Here is a 25,025-nt window from a genome sequence, read left to right on the forward strand (position 1 = left end):
GGGGTTACAAGGGAACAGCCGAAACAGTTACGAGAACACTGGGTTCTGTCGAAATAACCTTGGGCTACAATTTAATCCGAACCCCTTCGAAAACCTTGAAAGGGTCTATCAATTGGCTTTTCGACGGGAAATCGATCGGTCTTCCCATGACTATGCAGGGCGAAGGGTTGGCACGGTTGGTCGATGGTACTGTGACCTTGAACAGGACACACTACGAAAGGGCGCCTGCGCGGGGTCGGTTTCGATCATCCTACGTCCGGGGATCCTTGTATCGCGTCCCCTTTCCTCCCCGCCCGGATCCCCTCTACTTCCCCTTCCTCCCTTCCTCCCCTTTTACCTTGGAAAGTCGCTTTTCACTTTCACGTCCCTTTCTTCCCTTTCCAGTACACTGCGCGCGGCCCTTTCATGTGACTCGAGTGCCGGGAAGCCCTTCGAGCGCGCGAGAGCACGTGCGTACGCACTTGAACGTATCGCACGCAGGGTTCTCTCGCGATAAGAGCGAGAGGGGAGAGTAAAGACCCGATCGTAAAGAATGAAATCTGATTCCGGCCTCGTCAGCATTGACGTTTACGACACGCGAAAAAGGGAATACATGGCCTTTGATTCCTTTTTCTCTTTTTTCTTTCGAAGGGATGGGGGGGGGGGGAGCGTTCTTTCCTGTTTCCCTGGGCGAATTTCGTCCATTGAAATTTTTTTCGATATTTTATTACCCAGTTTACTTCAACGCCTCCGGGGCGATGGAATTTTGATCTGTTTCGGATCTCTGAATCATCGAGAGGATCTACGTTTGACACGAACGACCATCGTTAAGAGGGAGGGGAGAGTCTTTTGTTAACCAAGACACGTATCACCCACGCACAGAAGCGGTCCAGCTCGATTTAGTCACGAACGATCGCGAACTTATCACCGTTGTCTTTTCGCTTAGACGTGACTTTTATATCAGCCCGGTCGATCGTTTTACTCGGTCACGCGTAGGGAACTACCGAAGATGCGTTCGTTCGGTGGACTCGATCGCGGCTGGACCCAGATAAGACGAAGCCCCTGAGTCCACGACAGACCGATTGCGATTCGATGGTAATTTCTAATTAATAGTGCGAACGTGTTCAGGCTCCATCGAGCAATTTCTTGTAGAAGCATCGGTGTTACAGCTGTCTGTGGTATCTCGATAAGAAGTTGGAGCGTATCTCTTGGTTCAGACAGCTGTGATCGACAATTGCTTCTTGCAGAAACGAGCGAGATTATTTGTAAATCTGTTACGTGATTAGAATCGTCTACCTCTGCCATGAATTGGTGCAATTACGTTAACCGGCAAGCCCTTGCTCCCGCTGTTTCGATCGGTAAATTACGTACAGAACGTTTCTTCGTTCGGAAATCCCTCTGGTTCGCTCGTGAGCAAAATTAGACGAGATTTCGAGCGTGAGAAGTGTGCGGGTCAAGCGTGGAATGGATGAGAATTTCCACGAAGCCGGCTTCGATCGGTTCGCGAGACCTCGGGGCCCGGCTGTCGCTACGTACGGAGGTGGATCCATGTAAAGGCCACGGAAACAGCCGAAACAAGGCGGAAGGGGCCGAACCGTAACGCCGACGGTCGAGCACGAGCTACCCTCGACAGGCTGCGACTGCTATGGCTATTGACCGAACTTGGCGGACCGGCCGGTCAGCTGTGCGCCGAGCCGCCGGAGAAGATATTTTCTCTGGCAGAAAATCGTCCGCGTAAAGTCGTTACGGGTTCGCGGAGGATGGCAACGGCGAGAATATACAGTGGGGGCGTTGAAAATACAATCCGGTGTCCCGTTATAAAATTGTGAGCTTCTACATCGAGATCGGCAAAGGTGGAAATAAGGTAGAAAGAACGGGCAGGAAGACAGAGCCCGATAGAGAGGCCGGAGACAGAGTACGTGTCAATTGTCGTAAACGATTATTGCTCCCGATAGATGGAGAAATTCGTGGTGTTTCTCAGTGCGCGACGTCGAGGTACCTTCCTTCGTGAAGTCGGAGACACAGTCTAGCTTCGACGAGTGAAAGCCGAAAACTTGGGACCGTTCTCCGGTGCACCGTGCACGGTGTGCGAAAGATAAAGTCTGTAGAAGGAGTAGGAGAACGGTGAGAAAAAGACAGTGGGGACGAGCAAAGGAAAAGGGGAGAAATAGGGGAGAGAAAAAGAGAAAGAAGTTCGAGACTTGGCCCACGGTTGGCAGTCGGCATGTAGACCGGCTGTGCACGGCAAACGGAGTGAAAGAGAGAAAAGAAGAGAAGTGGAAAGCGAATCAGTCTGTCGCTGCTGTCGGAGAAGGAAAGGAATAGTGGAGAGGGAAGAAAAAGAGAGAGAAAGAGGCAGTGTGTCGACGAGAAGAGCGAAGGAACGACAGCGGTAGAGATAAAGAGAGAGGATTATAACGGGGGAAAGAAACAAACGGATAGATAGGTGTCGTGCACATATGTGCACGAAGTGACGTGTGTGCAGGTGTGCGCGTGGTGCAGGCCGCCGGTGCAAAAAGTGCAGTGCCCAGTGGACTTTTCCATCCCGTGGACAGGAGGTGCGTGCGCTGCTTCGACGAGGAGGCACGTATAACACGTCGGTGTTTCGGTGTGAACTGACCGGAGAACGAAAAGGAAGAGCAGGTAGTTCGGTACCACGGATTTTTCGAGTAGGATACCGCCGCGAAGCTACCAGAGGGAAAGATCGGTCCAAGTGTACAGGAGGTCATCGTAGTGCAGTGTCGAACTTGAGAAACGCCGATTGAATTCGCTCGAAAAGTTGAAAGCAACGGAATAGATCGGGTATAAAAAAGACGATAGAAGACCTGTTCTCTTCGATAGGACGAACAGAAGATACCGAGGAGAAATAAAAGGATATACACGGTGACGAGAAGGTGAACAAGATAGCAGAATCGTCCGGTACCGATCTGCTTTACCGACGGATCTACGGTAACTCGCTGTTGGTAAAGTGCTGCCGCTGGGTAATCCATCGAGGAAGGAAGAGAACGCTCGCGAAACCGAGCAGACGCGCACCAGTCGCGAATTTGTGGTGGTCGTGATAAGGGCAAGCGCAGATGTGTTCCGTTTCGTGATCGACAATCTGTGCGCGGATCGTTCGAACCTACACTGAAAGTGTGATACGACAATTACGAAGGATACGCGAGAACATTCCTGATCAGTTTTCTTTTTTTCATCGCTAGATCGACGATCGACTGGGAGGTAACGACTACAGTGATATTAGACTGGCACGTTTTTACCCGCGAACCGTGACAACCCTAGACTCAAGCTGCTCTGCTCATCGTCGTAACACGAGAACTGCTTCGTAACTATATCTAACTCGTCTCGAATTAACGAGCTATCAAGACGGCACAACGGACAGCAGCCGGTAGTTTTACCACAATTAAGCGACGGTGAAGGTTACGAGGATCCGAAGCACCGAAAGTCCTTCACGAACTCCAACACGTGATCGGGGATTAGTTTTGCGAAGAGACACGAACACTTTTTGCACGGGGAACGATAGGAATTGACACGACCCAATGAAGGACAGAAAGGAGTCATGTTAACGGACACGTTAACTGTAATTGGCTGGCCAGACCAATTCGTATTAAATCGTGACGAGACGTGCGCATAGGCCTCGATCCGGGGACCAACGATATCGTTCGCCGCATTGGTAAAATAATTTAATCGAATCGACGAAGGGAACCGCTTTGGAGTAACCTGGAATCGGTCCGTCGACGAGCCACGAGCCACGAGGATCTCTCCCTGGGTGTACACGGCTACACGCGGGAGTAAGTTGAAAATCGTTCGGTGTCGTTGCTTGACGAAACCGGTTTCGTTCGGCTCGGCGAATCTCGGCGTTTATACAAAGGTCGTGTGTGCGCGCACTAGCGAGGAAGAGAGGGAGTGAGAGAGGGAGAGTGTGTGGTAGGAGTGAGATTTATGGAAAACGAATTTACACGAGGTCACACCCACGGGAGCGACTCTTTCTCTCTCTCTTTCGCTCTCCCCCTCTCGCACCCTCATTTTTCTCTTTTTCATCTGTTCATGCCCGTGTTATCCGTCTATTTTCACTTCGGCCGAGTTAACACGAAACAGAATCGTCGGTACGTTTCATTGTAGATTAATGCTGAAATTTAACAAGCCCATATCTCTCTCTTTCTCTCTTGCTCGCTCTCTCTTTATCTTTTTTCCTTGGCTCGCGTTAACTACGAATGGAATCTTTTTCCTTCAGAAAGATATCAATGCGTTGGCCGATAAGTTAATCATCGGGTACGGAACGAAGCGTTTCCCTTCGACTGATCGGCGATCAAGGATTCCCCCGATTAATAGATCCGATTTGTAGAGATTAGATCCCCCGACACGGAACGTGTTGAAAACCCTTGCCGTATAACGGAACCACCTGGGACCAGGAATCAGCCACTGGACGAAGTACCGATTTCCAACCGCGTCGAAAGAGAAAACGTTTTCAACGAGAGGAGGAGGAGGTGGCGGCGGCTTACGGAAGCGTGTGTGGATGTGTCGTGATGCGAGTGACCTTGCGACGCGGCTCGACCACCGAAGAAGCACATTCACGTTTTTAGCCCACAAGAGAATCTGCCGATGCTGAACATAGTTGCTTAACGGTGCACGAAACTGACAACACGACGTGATCGACTAGTCCGCGATCGAGGTTGACCTCCCGAGACGATGAAGGGTGACTCGCGGGGCACGACCGAGGCTCAGGACTCGCCGGAAACCAGCAACTTCTCGAGCTCAAACGCGAGTGCCGTCGTGGAAGCCGGCTTCAATAAAACGTAGTCGTGACCGGGGAAAGGTTGGATGATCGCGAGCTTCGGGCCGAGCGATGAAGCGGGCGACGAACGCATCCGCCGCAGCTGCGACCGCTGCCTCGCAGGTGGAGCAGCCTGCGGTCAACTTACAGAGCAGGATACACGATCTGATTAACCCGATAACGGCAGCGGGTGGCAGCGCCGACAGGGACGAACACGAGAAGATCGCCGAGACGAAATTCCGAACGGACGCGAGCAAACTATCGTCGCCCAAGAGGATCCCGAACGATGACACTAAAGCCAAGTCCACGGTCATGTCACGACTGTTAGCGGTCGACGCGGACAATTATATGCTTCGACAAGGCGCCGGTACGACGACCGCCGGTGCTGCAACTGTGGCCTCGACATCACCCACCTCGTCGTTCGCGACATCGACACAATCCACCGGCACGGCCACCTCAGCCCCCACGAATTTAATTCTGCGCCGTGAACCCAGACCTCTACAGCCTCAGACACGCACCTTCCTTACCAACGTCACCAACGCCGCGTACAATGATTTCCAAATGACCCTTTCGACGAGTTTCGCCAGCGCCACTCCCGTCACATACACCGGCGAGCCTCAGGCCTCGGAATCGAACAGGTCCAGAGCTGGTAATCTCGTGTTACCTGCGTCCAGGCGGCACCCTGCCACCCAGCAGACCTATCCTGTTAACGATACTTCCACCGTCGCCTCCACCTCGTCCTTTCCCTCCACTTCTGGCACGACGTCCAGCAGCAGTTTGATGAACGGTAACGCAACCCTACAGCGTTACGTTACCAACCGGCCACTGTTAAAGTTACCACCATCCTCGACGTCGTCGGCGCAGAACGCGACCTCGTCGAGGGACGGTTCGCGTTTGCCGCCAGACACGATTCACGAGACATGCGACGAGAGGGGCGGCAACAGAAACGAGAAATACGAACTGAATTATTACAAAGAGGGCTTGCCGGATTTGCTTCCGTGTTACACGGAGGTCTGGAGAGGGTTTTTTCCCTGCGCTCGGCCGGTATCGTTTCACGAGTACATGTGCCTTTGCGAGGATGTTGCGCGGCTGAAGCTGCAGCAGCAGCAGCATCGCAACGCGATATTCCGGAACACCGGCGCACCGTCGGTGTCCGCTTTGTGCGGGAGTATCCGCGTTAGAGTGGCGGCGGAGGGCGGCGATTCGTATTCAATTGGTCACGAGGGCTCGGGTGGTGGTAGCGGGCAGCGCGCCCTTGTCAAGGGCATAGGAGGCGGCACCGAGCCGCCCGCGCTCGACCGAACATACGCTGAATTCACTCGTATTACGGGCTGCTGCTGCATGTGCGGTTCTCTATGTCCCACAGACTGCCATGCGTGCTTCCACGTGGTCTGCTCGGAGTACAGCGGGCAGCACCTCTGCCAATGGAGTAGCAAGGGCCACGCGCTACCGGCCCAGGTTCTCGACAAGGACAAGGTCAGTACGATTATATACTACTTTCTTCTCTACTTTACGATCCTTTTGCCTTTTGCGTTAAGCCCCGTTCGGAGCATTCTCGAACGGCACATTCGCGGCGGGGACTCCTCTCGATTCGGAACCGTGTATCGTGGACGCGTGTGAGCCGATGATCCGTATAGATTAACTAACGATTAAGTTACTCGAAAAAAAACTTATTTATCTAGGTTGAGCGCGTGTAATCGGAATTTGTCGAGCATGGAGAGAGACATGGGTGTCGTGGTGTGGTGTTTGCATAGAAATCGAAACCACGAGTAACGCGATCGGAAATCAAACAGTTGATCAGCTTCGTTTTTTTCTTTTCCATCGAATAAGGCGTTGATTAATTTACTATGCTAACGGAAGCGTAAAGATAACCTATTTCGGAAACTTCTGGCTGGAATGTTAAAGTTTGCTCACGATCTCGCGGTGACAACTGGTCCTGTAAGTTCTCGACACACGGGTAAGGTCAGATCGATGACTTAATCATTTTAGATTCCTTCTTAAACGGCATCGAAACATCGTAAATCAATTACGATCAAGGCGAAACTAATTTCGTTCTATCGCAATCGTGTTTCACGTCCTCGTCGGTGTTCACCTTCTGTGCGAGAGCATGGCGAGAACACGCTTTGTTGTCTGCGGAACTGAAGCCGAAATTCACGGGTTCGCTCGCCGCTAGAGCAGAGAAACACACGACGAGCTAACTGTTCACAAGGAAAATTGTTCGCCTGTGTCCCTGTTACTCTCGGCCGCAGAGGTGAACCAACTGGTTCGACGACTGAATTTATCACCGTCTTGGATAATTTACATAAATCGTGGACATGCTTTCTTATAATTCCAACGGTTGGAAATCCGTCTTGGTTTTCCGACGTTCCTTTGCTCGCCTATCTACACGGAATATGACTTTGTACACAAACACGCTAGCTGAGGTTTCGTTATCAGAGCGAAACCTGCTCGAGATTCGATGGCGTGTCGACCCGATTCGTGACATCTACACAAGATTTGTACAAAAACTTTATTATATACAAACAGTGGTCCGTTTAGGATCCTTCTCCATCGAAAGTCTATCGATGACACTCGCGCGTGGATGTTCACGCGACCGATATCTTTATCTTCGACCGGTAAATTCGATGTCGGTGGACTTATCTTCCGCTTTCCATGTGAGCTTCTCCGAGGACAGTGACGACACCGAGGATTAAGGGTGATTTAATCCTCGGATAATTGTGGAGTAGCGACAATTTTTCTGTGATCTCCGTCAGTGATTTTACACGATTGCAAGTATGTCTTGCTATTTGGCTCTTTTTCCTTACGAAACTAGCTCTCTTGCACAAATTATGATATATCACCTTATTCAGCTAGGAATCAACCGATGTTCTAGAGCTAGGATAAACATACCATTCAATAAATCGTCTTCAAGCCATAGCGTGCATATATCGCGCGTACAACAATAAGAACGTGGAGAACTCATTTCAAGTTCAATTCGATTTCCGTGAAGTACGCGCTGTTACTCCAATCACATTTCAACGTTCGCCCAACGTTGGCGTTTCGTTAAAACGGTCCCTTGTTCCTTTGCAAATGTCTCGAGACCCGAGGCGTATTTTCATGGGAATATATCCACGTTTCCGTGATCACCGGACGGTGACCATGACGTGGAAGCAAAATTTCACGGCGAAACGAACGTGTCTGTCGTCGTTGTGTTCCCTTCGTTTTGAAACGATCCGCGTGAATATTCGCGGGAGATCGGCTCGAGTTTCTTGCCGAGCGAACGATAGCCAGCCAGCCGGTCTTATCTCGCAACTTGTGTCGTCACGATCGTAGACTTAAGGTTACGAGAGAAGGTTACGTTTTCTTTTTCCCCTTGGTTTTTACCCTTTCGCTTTATCATGCGATATACTTGCTCGATATTACTCGCACATGTACGTACACGTATCGTCTCTGTGTCTCTCTCTCTCTCTCTCTGTCTCTCGTCCTCTTTCCGTTGTGCCAGTGCTATCTAATCGGAGTTTCTGATCGCGTGGTGGACTACGTCGAGACATGCGTGACGGACACCCGCAGTATACACCGATTTTGGGAATAGGTTCGGATTAATGGCGGTTACAGTGTACAAGAATACATTACAATTTCGCCTGAATATATATTAAAATTGGCCACTGTGTTCGCTCGAAACACGAAATGAGTACAATTCAAATAACTCTCAGTTACGCTTAATCTGTGAAAGACAAGTACCCTTGTCATGAAGAAATGGCAATTTTTTAATGTATCGACGAGTTTACTTGTCATGCGAGGAAAGTAATTACCATTTGTTATTTCAATTAAAATTGTTGTTTTAAAAACTAAAACATATTTGTAAATTATAGACATTTTCGAATATCTTGACAAAACATAGATACACACTTCTAAAAAGTGGCACCACAGCTGAGAGGTTAAATTGATACTCATTATTGGAAGCTTAGCAAAAAGTTATGCGAATACTGTATATCGACCGGTAACAGAGATTAATAAAGTTACTTCGTGAGATTAGAATTCTTCAAAGATGAAATTAACGAATCTTCCATGCCGTTATTTTATTCTACACGGAAAGCATAATGAGAGTTAGGGAAGACCGAGTGGGCGCTCGAATTTCCATGTCTGGCCTGGGCTGTCTGAATCTACTTGCTTTACACCGTTTGTGTTCCTAAGAATGCGAAGCGGGCCAAAAAAAGTGGTTCCAACGCGTCCATAAATCATTCTTCTATATTCCGCCGTCCCACGGTTAGTTATCCAATTCGTGTAAAGATATATCCGCGTGAAATTCGGTAGCCGAAGGAAAGTGTACTGAAAAAGCATTCATTCTGTTTGCGGATGGCTCTCTGTTCGCCGTGCGAGCGCGTACGTTTTTAAACGGCGAACGCGTCATCGCGATATACATGTAACGCGCGTGGAATTCGCGGCGAACGGTCGCCCCGGTTCGTTACGTAATTGCCGTTCGCGAAAAAACGGCAATTAATCATACATATATCCCGCGATCCGTATCCGTCGTGAACCGTCCAGGGGCAGGGGGGATTCCCGCGAATTACCACCGACGCGGTCGCTATGGTTTTTCGTTCGCCTCGCACCTGAACTTGACCGGAACCGGTGCCACCGCACTTCCCGTCGCTATAATCCTCGTCGTTTTTCTTTTCGACAGCCCGTGAACGAGTGGACGTGCCAAAACGTCGTCGAATGGATGGCGGCCCTAAATCTGTACCGCTATGTGGACGTTTTCAAGTCGAAGGGCATCAAGGGCAGCGATCTTCAGCACCTGGACCGGGAGAAGCTCTTGGTAAGTCGATACGCCGAATTTGTATATATAACAATCGTCCCGTTCGTTTCTACGGCTCTAGCCGCGATCCTCCTGTCCTCGTTCACGACGGTACTCGGATGCAGCCTCAGCTACAGTCGCTTAAAATTCCACCTCTCTTATCAGGAACATCGTTATAAACATTACGGGGCTATTAAAAGTTGATAAAGTCTCGCGAGACGAGATGATGGCGAGAAGGTGGGGGAGGAGGGAGGACTAGTCGGCCGCGAATTTTGCTTCGTTTTTTTCGTCTCGCGGCGGCGGGGCGGGGGGGGGGGGGGGCCCGGAAGGCGATGACCTTGACTCAAGAGTATCTGGACGAAGTTTTCCTTGGCCCGTTGACCCTGTAATTGCCCTGTAGTGTCTGCCTGTACGCCACACACTCGACTCCTTATCAAGTCTTGCCCCCTCACTCCCTCACTCCCTTCCCGTCTTGACCCCTTCTCCCACGACGGTTTTTTTCGTAATGAAATTTTTCATCGCTTATCGCGAATACTCGACGAGTACTTTCGGCTGTATCTCCACGAAAGGATTTTCTTTCCGTTATCCGAGAGACTTCCACCTCCTCGGATTCTTGAAGCGGCTAGAGGAACATCGTTGCGCCGTTTCGGGTGTGCGTCTTTCACTCGTAATCTCGGGCTACTCATGGGGCCATAGGCTTCCTAAACTATAAATGGATCGAATGGGATACAAGAACGTTCGCTCTATATCCTGAAAGCGATCGAACGTCCAGGATGGAATTTAAATAAGAAGAAATGATTTTTTGTTTTCTGTTATATTCGACGACCGAAAAATGGTCGTGTGTTGGTTATCTTACGGGATAGGATCCTCTTAAGCACGACCAGGTCCGCCGGGACACACGAATCCTGGTCGAGAGAGAAAGAGAGAGAGATAGAAAGAGAGAGAATCTTTTGCAAATTTAGTCGCGACGCGTCTCTCCTCGCGCTAGCCGAGAGGCTCTCGAACAAGAAGAATAAAAATACCCGTCTCGCCAAGGCTTCTCCGGGCGTAAATCGCGTATTACCATGCTAATCGACTCGTAAATCGTCTCGACGCGTCCTTTCGGCGCGAGAAATCGTCCGATTCCCGTTCGCCTCGTCCTTCGCCGCGGATTCTCGAGCCTCCGCCGGAGGAGGAACGCATCGCGCTCGGCTCCACGAATCCTTGGCCATCTTCGGGCAATTTAAAATCGATTTACCGTGTTATTTGCACCCGCTATCGAGCGTGTTCCGCGCATATCTCTTTCCTTTTTTCTTCCCCCCACCCCGTTCGCTGGATATCGTGCTGGGAATCGATAATTTCTAATTATTGGGATCGTTGTCGCGCAAGATCCGATATACAGGGTGTAACAGAAATGATGGAAGATCCGGAAATGGGACAATGGGGAGGTGATTTGAAACAAGTTTTTCCTCAGCAATAATGTTATGCCTTTGTTAACGAGATATTAACGAAAACCCTCGACCAATCGGAACGCGAGTCTGCCAGCCGAGTTCCCGCGGTAACATTAGTTACGCGGTATCGCGGGATCTCAGTTTTTCTCTAAAGAGAAAGTTGGCTACCAATCGCAATGCGTAGCCAACGTTACCGCGGGAATTCAAATGGGGTTTTTCGTTAATATCTCGTTAAAAAAGCCTCGAATAACATTGTCACCAAGGAAAAACTTGTTTCAAATCACCTTACGAGTCTCCCATTTCCGGGTCCTTCAACATTTTTCTTACACACTGTATGTATAATATTCCGTCCCATCGAAGATGTGTTTCCGTCTAGGCTGCCCCATCCCCGCGCGAACGAGACACGCCTTGGTTATTGAAAATAAATTAAGGGCGTGTACTATCTTTATCACGCGAACGGTCACGACGACGACCACAACGGCGACCACGACGACGAGGCGTCTTCCTTTCCAGACGACGGAGCGTAACAATTTAACGATCGCCCGCCGCTGCCGCGCATCATTCACCCTCCGGGCACCCGAAAAAACTTACATAACCCACGTCCTCCGCGTGTAATTAACACTTAACACGCGCGCGGGGTGTCAGCTTGATAGATTGCGAGTGCCGCTCGTTATCTCGGTCGCTGATTTCAGCAAAAATTCCGGCCCGACGATCCTCTCTTCTTCTTCTCCTTCGTCTTCTCCTTGGGCAAGTCGAGGCCGCGGAAATTATTTTTCGAGAGACCGCGTTTAAACGACGCGGAACCAAAAACCATCACACCGATTCTTTGGCACTAGTCACGCCTGGGATAAAACAATGACGCGGCGGCCGCCGTCGCTGGGCTTTATCATCGCACGAGTATACATATATGTATACGTGCGGTCGCTGGGATGCATACAGAGGGTGTAGCGAAAGATTGCTCGAAACTTTAGAAACAAGTCGTCGTCGTGGTCGTTGGGGGGACATAAAAGCGGCAATAAGTCACATATACATATATATGTATATACACATCGTCTCAAAGGTTATTTATTCGTAAGTTTCAAGCTTATTCAGGGAGACTGTTGGATATTCAGCTCACAATGGGGAAATAGTGTTTATACGAACATTCTGTGTGTACACAAGCTTCGTCCCCCTGAATTTGAACCTCTGCGTGTTTAACCTACGAACGCAGTATTTAATTAGGAGAACGCGGTTTTTATTGTCGTGTAGTAATTTAGCGACATTTACAGCCATGTGCGCCTTTGTTTCTGTTGCGACGAGTGGCAAAGCTCCCAGTACACTCCCGTACGCATACGATTTTTCGCTTTCGCCGCGAGCGCGTGTAATTCTAATAATAGCGGTTGGCCCAGTGCGTGCGTCGCGGACGTGGCGCCAAGGGAGCGCACGGCATTGTCGGCGCAATTTTAAAATAGTCCACATACGAACTCGGAATACCATAATTTGGAAAAAATCTGTGCCAGACGGAGACGCTGCCGGAAGCGGTTGGATCCGAACGCGTCGCCCACAAAGAACCGCGTTGATTCTCGGGCCACACCAAGGATCGGCCGCGAGTTTTTGTACCCGGCGATTTTTGTCCCATTTCCTGAAACCATTTTAGACTATACTCGTTTCTTTTGCCTCTTACGTAATTCCTGCAACTTGTTCCAGAACACATGGTTCTTTTCGTTTTGCTTCATGACAAAATCTGTTTTATGCGACACTTCGAGTTCGGGCCCTGTACTCTCTGTAGATTCGTTTGTACCACTGCCGAAAATGTACTTTAACTCACGGACGATTATTACGAATAGATTAAGTTTCTTCCGTCAGGCGTACGCTTTACGATCTCGACCAGATCGATACGGTATACTCTCGTCGATGATCCGGAGGCCTATGTCAAATCTTTCATCCCTTCTGGAGTGATCGAGACATCTCTAGTTACGGGTTCGATCGATAATTTCCCTAGTCCTTTTACCCTCGATAAGTGTTCAGTTCGTATTTCCGTAGGGAATACAGTGAATCCTCGATGAGTGTTCAAAGGCTCCTCGGCACTGAACATGAAATATTTCATAAACCAATGGCCATATGCGGTTGAAAGAAATATGCGTATGTTTAGTTTTTCTTTCATCGAGGCATCTTTCTGAACATGTCATTAAATATTCACTAGGAAATTCCCCAATAAAAAAGGATATTTTACCAATTGATTGTCATTAATATTTATAAATATATTTGTTCAAAAACACAGTTGAGGAATCAAAAAAATGTTCTTTCTGGTCTTGCTAAATTCGTCCCTGAAGAGGGACGTTAAAAAATTAGCGTCACACCTGGGGACCTTTCCTTGTCAGTGTCAACGAGCCTTCAAACACTCATCGAGAATGTACTCTACAGAGAGTCTCTGCTACGTAGATCAGGACCCGTATGTAGATCGAAACCACGCTCGAGCGATCGTGAAACGTGAATCCTAAGTGACTTTTGCCCCCGTGGTTCATTGTCTGCGGGCTTCGTCGCACAGGTGTTTACCCGGCTCGAGCCACATGTACCTGACACCTGTTGACTCGGGAATCAACTGCGTCGGGGGAAAACGAGATGTCAAGTCGCCGGGAGACGGGTAACAGCACGTATAAATTACGATCGCCTTCGTCGTTCACCCTTTTACGAGCCCGCTGGGTTTTGTTTTCTCTCCGTTCTCGTTACGTCACCGTGACACGCGGTCGAAACGGCTTGGCGATATAATTTCGTGGATCAAACCTGAAACGGTACCACTGACCCTCCAGCGACTATTTTTCCACACTCTCTCTCGTTGAAATTTTCGTTCCGCCGCAAAGTCACGTTCCGTCGCGGCCCTCGAGGAGACCGTGTATCGACGGATTTGCGCAGGGAGGACCGCGTTCTTCGGCTCATCCGAGACTCGACATTTACGCCCGCTATGTTTCTCGTCTTACGAGCAGCGCGAGTTCATAACTGTACCCGCGTCGTTAGCGAGCTTCTTTCTCGCGGTTACTCTACAACCGCCGACGGGTAATAGCCACCACGAGCATCCGTGAAGTTTGAGAAACCTGGTGGCCGATGTATTTACGGCGGGCAACGTGTGCAACACCCGTACGCGAAAGTGAACACGTGTCACGCGATAAAGTAAGCCTTTCAGGCCGGGCACAATCGTGTCTACAATGTCCCGTTTCTTCCGCATGTTCGCAGAACATGGGCATCAAGGATGAGTTCCATCAGAGGAACATCTTGGCCTGCATCGAGGAACTACTTCAGCCGCCCTCGGCGACCTCGTACACGGAGGGGACGGGTCCAGCCGCAATGGCCACCGACTCGATTGGTAGCGAGGCCGCGATCACCGGCAACCCGCACACCCTTATGCCGCAGAGCTTCAGCGTGCTCGAGAAGTGCGACAAGTGCCATAAATATCTCAGAGGTCTACTGCATCAAGGTTTTCTCTGTCTAGGTAGGTATAACGGAGCCGAGATTCGGCGACAGTTGACACCAGTGGTTGGGCGGAATTTTATTCGAATAATACATTGGGAAAAGTAACAGTATCTAAGGGTGTCATCTTGAGCTTTAGACTAGGGTGGTTAATACAATTGTTTCGAGGTCATAATTTCGTTATTAATGCATTTATGAAAAAATGCCATAGGAAAAAGATAAATGGCACGAGGAGCACTACACCTGTAGGCCCCTAGATTTACGGTTAAAGCTACGTTTCCACTTGACGCACGATCCAGCTCCGGTATGGGCGATCAAACGTTAACGGGGAAAGCATTCGAAACGATATTGCGTGACAAAAGAGTAAACGGGATTTCAGTAGTTGCTCAATTTTAAGATAAACTTTAAATACCCTACAAGGAAGTCTCTGTCGTTCCGACCAGTAAGCGTCTGCCGCGCCAAGTGTTACACGGGCGAACGTGGCTTAAGCCATCGTATCGCGTCGTCGTCGAAGGATTACCCGTGCAAAATCTCTCGGGTGGCTCCGACACGAACGATAAACTTCCGAGTTTCGGTGACTAAGGTTTCTTCGGCAGCCAGTGGGAAGCTTCGTAAGCCTTACCAAAGCAGCTGGAGATTCATGCATACGAAATGCTGCCTTTTTTTTTAGCGCGATATCGCAATGGAAAGGAAGAAATGTCAGAGCCGTCAAATTGTTATACACCGAGTTAGAGAAGATGTTTCTTGAAAAACATATGAGATCATCTCTGTTTTATCGGGTGCCCAGAATCTGCGAAATCAAGGTCCGCGATATCGAGACTCCTGAGGTCTGTCTCTTGAATGACACCGTCTGAAATGCATTACAGGGCACAAACTGTGCCGCGCGCGTCAAACCCTGACAAGCATGCGCCGCATACTTACTAATCGTTATTCATTTTCTGTATCAGGTTGCGGCCTGGTGGCGCACAGGACGTGTTCAGCGACGGGTTTGCCCGCGAACTGCGTGCCAGTCGACGCGGAAAATCCTATCCAAAGAATTACTCCGGGTAAGTCTCTCCTTTACACGCGCTCTCTCGATAGCTCTCCCGTGGTGCGCGAGCGAGCGAGCGAACGCAAGTGTCTCCAGTTTCGTAACAGTGACATTGATACAGCGCAGCTGTAACACACCCATTTTTACCTCTTTCGTTACGTTAATGGACGGAACACGGAAACAATTTAAAAATTCAGATGTCTTTTAGTTGACTATGCCCGGGGGATTGCATCAGAAACGTGTTCGGTGACGCCGGAGGAACTGCTTTGCAATCCGTCGTAGACCACGATTATGAAGTTTCCAACAAGGACACCATCGATGTGTGCCGACGCCGCCGCCGCCGCCGCGTTACTTGTCGCTCTAATATCTGAATAACTAAATATTCATGCACGGAGTCTCTCTCCCTCTCGAGTCGTGTTTCGATCGGTCGAGATGATCGTACACGGTGGACAAAAAAGAAAAAAAAAATAGAGGTAGTCGTAGTTTCGCTGATGTTCGATTCGCGCCGTCTCGTTTTTCGGCGAGAGGCAACGAGAGCCCCCACATCATCGTCTTCGTCGCGGCGATACACGACGCCTACGGGCCTACCGGCTGGCTCTGGCTACTGGTGTGTGCGTGGTGCCGCCGCGTGTGTCCCCGTAAACGTAGACAGTTTTCCGAGAAATTCCGTGGCTACTCTCGGAATCCCGTCGTTCGGCGTGTAGACGGCTATATAATCGATAAAGTCGACTCAGCGCGCCTCTGCACCGGTACCGTCCGGCTCGGAGGAGGAGGGGAGATATATACATATTCCATGTTCGTGACACCACTCTCTCGAGTGATTGGCTTGCATTAACTTCGGAGCGCGCGTTCGCGTCGATGATTATGGAACGACACACGACGTGTCGTCGTTCTCGCGCGCGCCGGACAACCACGCGGCGTCACTGGTCAGGGCCGTTCGTGGCTACGCACTCGAACGTTGTGTATGAAATTCGTCTGCAACAAAGTAGAGAGACACTGTACAGAGAGGAATCGATTGCTTCGACGTCGCGTATGGGTGCTTCGGAGACACCGCGAATCCGCAGAAATTCGGACGGAGACGTCGTCGTACACTGACAAACTCAGCTTCCACTGGGGGAAAAAGTGCCGTAGAGGAAGCATACCCACTTGGCAAATTTAATTCAACTGCTGAAATAAATGTTACACTGTACGTTAAGCTCTTTAGGGACGAATTTATTGAGACCAGAAGAAATATATTTCTCTTATTTCCCAGGTGTTCTTGATTGAATTGTGTTTATAAATATTAACAGCAAACAATTACTTAGAGTACCCTCCTTTGCTGTTGGGGATTTTCCTAGTGAATATTCATTCACAATATTGGAATGATGCTTGAATGAAAAAAAAAAGAACTAAACGTACACATACGTGTCAGTGTCCGTCAAGAGGTTAATTTTCCGAAACCTAGTCGTAGGTAGGCCTTTTCCCTACGCCGCTTTTGCCCTTAGCGAAAGTTAAGTTTGCACGTCAGTGTACACGGTTTTCATGATGCGTCCCTGCAAGAATCCTTCCACCCGGCGATAAAAGCGTTTCCACGGGATCTCCTCGTAAAATTGGAACGTCCTCGATTCCAATTCTACGGTCTGTCCCCGTCCGGTTTCACTGATGCATCGCTATTTCGTTCGGCCGGGCTCCCGTTGGCCGGTTTCGAACCAGTGTGACGAATATCGAGTTTCCGTACTGACCTCCATCGGGCGACGGCGCTGTTAAATTCATATGTATACGGTATTGCCGGTCCTGCGCGCGTTTTAATTCGGACTTTTTGTTCCGTGGGCCCCCTCGTCTCGAGCCAGCAGAAGATACGGTCATGAAGAAACAAGACGTCGCCGTCGCGGCCGTAAAAATAAATTTCTTTCTCCCCCCGCCCCGTGGCTCCAAGCCTTTCCTCCGCCTCCACCTCCTCCACCATCGTTTCTCCCTCCCTCATCCCTCTCTCTCTTTCACTGTCTTGCACCGTCTCTTTTTCTGTGTTTCTCGGTCTCCATATAATGCATGCGTACACGCCTTTGATTGTACAAGTGGCGTATAAACGCGGTATTCACGACAAGTTGATTCAAGTCGCGCGCTACACGCTCGAAAATATGATCGAGACGCCGTCGATTCATGTATATTTCCGTACTTGAATAAACCCCGTAGGCGAAGGTGTATGTGTGTGTGTGTGTGTGTGTGTTCGGGTCGTCTATCCCCGACTCTATTCAAAAGAGCGAGAAACTGGTCTTACGAAGAATATATTGACCCACGGTACGAGCCCTTCGAAGCGTTCAACCTGCTTCTCTCGAATAGGTCATCGATTCCACTCGGAAGATTTCGCGGAATGTTCTCCCTACGGCGGTCCCTACCGTTATGTAATTGCACGAAATATACACGCGTCCGAGTATTTCTTCCCTCGGCCCCTGCTTATTTTCGTTCGCGTTGGAACAAAAACGAATCCCTTCTCTGTAACACGCGTTTCATCGGCGGTTCCTCCCTACCTCCCATCCAGCGTGTTCCCCCGCGGAGGAAAACCGTACATTACGATTTTACGTCTCTCGTCGTGTGCGTCTGGAATGTGTCTGCGAGATGTCGGGCATTTTTTCTTCCCCGAGGCATATCCATAAAAACCGACGAATCTGTTGCAGATGCCCCACGGTGGTGTCCTCCCCCCTCCCATCGCCGAGTGGTTCATCTGCCCCGCCGTCGTGTTCCGTCCGTGGGGCTCGCGTGCGAGTCCTTCCACCGAAAGGCGAGATACGCTAATTTACACAGCCAATTAATTTCACCTCGCGATTATTTCCCTTGGTCGCGGCGGGTCAACGGACTCGCCGCCCCGGCGGTGTGCTCCCGTGTGTCTCGTTTCACGTACACCTGTTTGTTGCACGTACTTCTCCTCTCTTTCGTCTCTCCGCCGACGCGTGTTATGGTTCGCTCGCGCGCTCCTTCTCTCTCTCTCTCTCTCTCTCTCTCTCTCTCTCTCTCTCTCTCCGTGTGTGCACCGCCGAACGCGGGGCAACGCGCAAAGTCATCATCCGCGGAGGCCTCTAAACGGGTGAACAAATGAAAGTTTCATCGGTCGTTGAAAAATTCTCACGCGCTCGCCACGGTTACTCGAAAGAAGCGGCGGATTCCTCGGGCTTAGAGGTCGTGGCAATAAATAGAACAGTGAAAGGTAGAGCTCTCCGTGACTCTTTTTTTTTTCTTTGTCGTCGTCTTTCTCTCGATACCCGACGTCGGGATACGTTTTTACGGTCCTAGGAGTTATAGCCGTTGCCGATTTTTTTTTAAATGCCCGACGTTATGTACGAACGTTCCGTGCACGAACAACTCGGAACTCATAAAAGTAACCTCCTCGTCGTCCTCCTTCTTCTTCTACCAGTCCTCTGTTCTCTCGTTACCGTGATCGTTCTCGTTCACCCCTCCCGAGCAATCTCGATTATTTAATTGCCGTTTGCAGTATTCGGACTCGGCCTGTGCGCACAATTCGACACCACCGTCCACACCGCTCCAGTTTTAGTGGAACGATGCATCCGTATCCTAGAGGAGAAGGCCGCCGAGGAGAGCACACTGGATCTGTACAAACTCTACCACAGTAGCCCTTCGAACGAGCAAACCCTGGAACTGCGACAAAAATTGAACGAAGGTAAACAGTGGAAACCCTCCCAATTATTACTCGTAATTTCCAATATACACCGTCGAGATTTTTTTTTGCGTTCACGCGTAATCCTTGTTTCTGATTTCAGATGTGTGCAACGCCGATTTGAATTCCTACACACCTCAGTGCATCGCGAGTGTCCTTAAAAAGTTTCTGCGCGAATTGCCGGATCCTGTGATTCCTGTACTGTTTTACGATAGGTTTATAGAAGCTTCGAGTGAGTATGGGAAATGACAAATTCTTTCAGAACTGCAAACGAGGAACATTTTATCCATGAAAATTCATCGATTGATTTTGTCAACGCTTTATAAACTTTGAAAGAATATCAGACTTTCTTCAAGAGCTTCTGAAACTGCTTCTTGGTAAATTATTTTTTAAATTGCGCCTATTGAAACTGTTAGAGTGAAGAGGTAGCGAGCAAAGACGTTTCCCTTTAAATAAGACTAATACAAATTAGCCCCGTTCTGCCTTCAGATGTTAAGAACGACGAGCAGTGCGCGATACGCTTGACGCAGCTGGTCGACGAACTGCCAGACCACCATCGTAGCACCCTCTACCATTTAATGGCTCACTTCTGTCGGATTTGCCAGTTACAGCACAGAAGAGGTTACACGGAACCTCCTACGATCCTTACGCAAGTTCTGTGTCACATCTTCGTCAGGCCACCTTGGGAACGGATCATGTGAGTCCTCCGATAAGTAAATCCGATCAATTATATTTTCATCGAACTCTTTGGTATATCCGATTTTCGTCCATTCGACAGCCAAATAGTTCATAATATCGAAGCACACATACGAATAATGGAGATACTATTGCTACACGGCGATTGGAGCGAGAAATTGCCACAGTTCGCGAGTCCACCGCAGTTACCGCCGCGAAAAGTCTCGAGGCCACAGTTTCCAGTTTTAGATCCGTTCTCCTTGCTGGAGGAAGATAAGTCCATGGACCGGTCGACGTCGGGTGCGGAGAACAAGGACCAACAATTTCCGCACAGGTAAACGCCCGTTTATTTTTGTACATACTATGGCAAACAGCATGCATTTTCGGCGGCTTATATTTCATTCTTCTTCTTCTTTTGCTCTTTCTTCTTCTCATTTCTTTTCGTCGTCTTCTTCATCCTCTCTTTCCTTCCGACAGACCACGCTCGCTTCAGGAAGCTGAATGGTACTGGGGGGACATCACGAGGGACGAGGTGAACGAGAAGATGGTCGATTCTCCGGATGGCACCTTCTTGGTTCGCGATGCATCTTCTAAGGGCGGAGAGTATACCCTCACATTGCGTAAAGGTGGGACCAATAAGCTTATCAAGATTTGTCAACGCAACGGCAAATACGGCTTCTCGGAGCCGTATAACTTTCATTCCGTGATCGAGCTGGTGGATCATTATCGGACTTGCTCCCTGGCGCAGTATAATTCCACGCTGGATATCAGGTTGTTGTATCCTGTTTCCCGTTTTCAGCAGGTAATTGTCTTTAGAATTTGTTTCGTACGCTGGAAACTGGCGGTTCAGACACGACGTTTGATCGCTTCTCTTTCTGCCACTAGGATGACGAAATTTCAAGTACAACCGACATGTCGAATGTCATTCAAAAATACGTTGAACTCGAGGAGGAGACCTCTCGCGGGTTAACAGAATACAGAGACATTTCGGAACTCTATAATAGAACGTCATACGAAGTACAGCTAAAACGACAGGCATTAGAAGCTTTCGCGGAAGCTGTAAAGATGTTCGAGGATCAAATGAAGCTGCAAGAGAAGTTCCAGAAAGAAGCTCAACCTCACGAGATATCAACGTAATTATCTGATTTTTCAATGTTCTCAATCACAGAATACAAAACCATCGGATGATATTGATTTTTTATGATTTATCTGATTACAGTTTAACCGATAACGCTGAATTGTTGAAACAAAGACTGAAATCCTTAGAAGAAAGCAAAGAACAGTTGGATCGTAGTTTAAAGGAACAAATCGCGTACAATAGGACTCTCGAAAGGGAACTGCAGAGGTTGAAACCGGAAATCCAGCAGCTCATACGTCAAAGGGACAAGCATTTAGCGTACGTATACCCGGTGCATTCGTTGAAAAGAAAATATTCTTTTTCGAGACTACGGTTTCGAGCGTTCTATTTTTACATTACAGATGGTTGAAGAATCGTGGCATGAAGCAAAACAAAATAAACCAGCTCGTATCAAACCATTCGGATTCGATGCCTGTCTTAGGCGAAGCGGTTTACCGGACTCTTCAAGAAATTGACCTTGACATTCTTGCCGACGATAACACGTGGCTTTCTCTCGAATGTTCTCGTTCCGACGCGGACCGTTTGCTCGTCGATCGGCCGAATGGCACCTTTCTCATTCGAACCTCAAGAACTGGACAGCATGCTCTGTCAATCATGTATGTTAACCTATGTCTCCTGGGGTGTATACATGTTCCATTAGCATTAACCCGTGAAATAACTAACATGTGCTTCTCTTGTAGGTGTAATGGTACTGTGAATCACTGCATAATATACGGGACGGAGCGGGGTTTCGGATTCGCTGAACCGTTCAATATTCATAAGAGTTTGAAACACTTAGTGATACATTACGCTCAGAATTCCCTCGAGGAACATAACGAGAGTCTGAACACGACGAGGCACAGTTACAGGCCCAACAAGTGCAGATGCAAATGCAAATGCACGTGCAAAATCAACAGCAACACGTGCAAAATCAACAGCAACACACGCAAAATCAACAGCAACTCGCGCAGAACCAACAGCAACTCGCACAGAACCAACAGCAACACGCGCAGAACCAACAACAGCTCGTGCAAAATCAAACGCAGCACGCGCGTCCTCACGAAAACCATTACGTACCGCATCAGTAATGCCTTCTCATGTCCCCCAGTCATCGTGGTCAATTTTTAAGCACACCGTTACTATGTACCAAGTGTGCACGTAAGTCTTCGTTCACGTGGCGCGCGTGTTCTTCGACTTACATCGAGAAACTCCGGCGACAGAAGATTTTTCCAGAATGTTCGTGGAAATTGCTGTTGGCTACGATCGTCGTGGCATAACGTTTTCACGGAGGAAATCAATGCTCGACGTTTGGTCGGTCCAGTTTTATAGAAAAGAGAGTGAGAGAAAGAAAACACTTCTTCAAGGAAGCACAATTGTATTAACTGAGAGGAAGAAAGAAAACGTTGCTAGCGGTAGTGGTAGTAATCCTCAGAAACTATAGTGATAAAAAAAAATTAATTGTGTACGTACGTGTTAACGTGAACGCGGTAAGAATTTGCTTCGGTCGACAGGACCAACGACACATCGCGATAGGTTTTACAATTAGTCTCTCAGGGTCTGCAGGCCTTCTAAGTGGGTCCTTGTCGACGATCGACTTTACTTCGGCACGCGTGCGCGCGCCCGCGCGTGTGTGTGTGTATGTGTGATCGTAAAACGGAAAACAAACGAAGGAGATAGGATTTAAAAAAAAAAAAATTTATGAGTTACCGTCAGTTTGTTCTTCGGAAGAGAATCATTTGAATGCTGGTAAATGTTGGCGCCACATTTCCGAGTGCACTTAACATTCGATCGAATACGTCAGAATCACAGAGGCATGTATCTAGTCTTACAGACAATTTGCAAAATGACGATGAACAGAATCGGAAGTCTGAATTCGCTCAAAGTACTCGTGACGTTGATTGGTAATCAGGGTAGTTGTATGTCCGTGGTAATCCAATAACTAACAAAAAGACAAGCTCGTGAGAACAGAGAGGAGACACTTTTTTTTCTAGACCGCTGTACTTCTGACTTCTTCGATACATTTTTGTGAATACTTTCCAAGTCCTCCGTTTTGTACGCGCGGGCTGACGCGCGGGCACTGTTTACGTCGCGATTGTGATCGACGAAGTAAGATCTTCAAACAGTGATATTAGATATATAATTAGACGCATCGCACGGTGAGCCTCATCGATTGCGTATGGAAAAACGTTTTTTGTAGTAATTTACAATGATTCTCTTGATGTGTAGCATCTATGGTCGATTTGAGATACGAAACGGTGCAGGCTCTCGGGTAACGAGTTTCTCGACTCTGGTTCCGTTCGATTGTTCGATTTTAAACGTGCCCGCAGGTACCTCTCGGAGGAGACTCGTCACAACGAAATTACACCACGGAGGTCCCGCGGTGGGAGCTTTTTTATACGTTAGATTTCAAAGTGCTGTGCCAGACCTGTATGAGTGTCGTAGTAGATCGCGTGCACGATCGCGCCCACGCGGAGATTATTTCTCAAACATGCAAAACGTATTTGTCTGTGATTTCGGATTGCCGACGAGGAAGATACATCGTGTCTATTGTTTTCCATTCGCTTTTTACGATATCCGTTTTCGTCTTACAGTGCAAAGAAAAAAGTTACAAGAAAGAAACTACATTTTCTTAAAAGTCTATGAAAACGCGACGGACACAATACCTTGCGACCGTATGTGTAAACGTTATTCGTGATTTTATTATTCGTATGTTTCTTATGTTCGAATCGATTAGTAATGTTTTTTTTTTATACGACGCGTCAGAATCATAATACGCGTCGCGCTCCTCCCTCTTTCAATCGTGCTACAGCCCTCGAGATTCCATTAGATGATAGGAAATTTATCGGTTTTATTTGTAGGGTGACCCAAAATACGGAATACGGATAGGGGAGGTGTTTCGAATTTCTCAAGACGCGTACGTAAATTGCGCGAAAAATATGTGTCCAAGCCCTTGATACGTTCTAGTTTCATAGAAATCCAATGGTCGTTGAAGGTGAGTCGGTCTCCCAGTTCACCGTGTTCGTATCCTCTCCGTATAATTTGCAGAAATATGATCTACGTCTCTAAATTAAAAAGAGACAAGATGAAACATTGCAAAACCGGGGGATTATATCTTGACACAATTCATAATGGGAGAAGATGCTTCGAACGATCCGAGGATTTTGTCGCGGCTACAATTTTTTAAAAATTGTACTGAAACAGTTTTTTAAGGGCTTCGTCTCTGGATAACGGAGTTCGGTACACCTCGTCTATCCGCGATTAAAACAATTGAATCTGTAGAATAATATTTTTTTATAGGAGCTTTCATATACCACGGAATCGAAGCAGAAAACAAAGAAGTTACGCGCGCTTGATTACTGATCTCGGTATGAAGGCCATCGTGTTTATACGTGACGTACACGTGATTAATAATTTATAGCCAAAAAAATATGATTTCCTCATGATCGATGCACACCTCGCGTACAAACACGATGGAGGCATACAAAAAGCTATCCTCGGAGTGTCGAGTATAGAGTCACACGCCGTAACTTTCATACTTTTGTAATCGATCTCTTCACTATCGGAAGCTCCCCTGAAAAATTATCATTCCATATCTTTTTTAACCATCGCGTCGGACGGAGTTGTTTCCGCTTGGCGTATCTGGAATTGTAGTTTTGAGCCACCCTATACATTTTGCGCAGCGAATATCGACAGAATCCGTGCATCCTCGTGCGAGACTGCATTTCGAATACAGCCGCGCGCACGGTTTCCGTCACCCTCGGGGAGGATCGGTCTTTCTCACTTCAAAGATGAAAACTCACGCTGCACTTGAATGATCTCAAATGTGGTGGGCAATCGGTGGTTGCGACCACGACCAAAACGAGACTTCCGTGAATGGGTATCTGGGTGAATTTTCGGTACGAATGGAGTTCATTGACCGGGGTAAGCGGGGAGAGTGCTCGAGAAATTTTGCGTATTACAATGCGGTCCGTAATCGCAAAAGTGTATCGAGCACGATCCGCTAGCGAAACACGACGGGACGTGGGTAGCGGAGGAAGTCTGGTTTTGGTCGTGGCCGTTACACGCGATCCCCATCGCTGTAGTCAGAAACAAAAAATAAACGAACGCAAGTCGATTGGGCGAGTGAGAAAAAAAAAGGTCTCGAGCTTGAAAGAGT

The 25,025-nt window shown here is 48.4% G+C and overlaps 1 protein-coding gene across 1 annotated transcript; it reads left to right on the top strand.

The window, feature by feature from the left end:
* Positions 1-1,573: 1,573 nt before the first annotated feature.
* Positions 1,574-24,544, top strand: LOC107191011. Its single transcript, XM_015579932.1, is given in 15 exon segments — positions 1,574-3,649; positions 4,322-6,226; positions 9,411-9,545; positions 14,165-14,420; positions 15,346-15,444; positions 18,895-19,080; positions 19,181-19,309; positions 19,567-19,774; positions 19,856-20,086; positions 20,230-20,554; positions 20,638-20,885; positions 20,972-21,148; positions 21,232-21,486; positions 21,571-21,722; positions 21,725-24,544. Coding segments are annotated over 14 exon segments (4,038 nt in total). The 5' UTR covers positions 1,574-3,649; positions 4,322-4,822; the 3' UTR covers positions 21,958-24,544.
* The last annotated feature ends 481 nt before the right edge of the window (positions 24,545-25,025 follow it).

This window comes from Dufourea novaeangliae, unplaced genomic scaffold, assembly GCF_001272555.1.
Source record: "Dufourea novaeangliae isolate 0120121106 unplaced genomic scaffold, ASM127255v1 scaffold208, whole genome shotgun sequence".
Taxonomy (NCBI): domain Eukaryota; kingdom Metazoa; phylum Arthropoda; class Insecta; order Hymenoptera; family Halictidae; genus Dufourea; species Dufourea novaeangliae.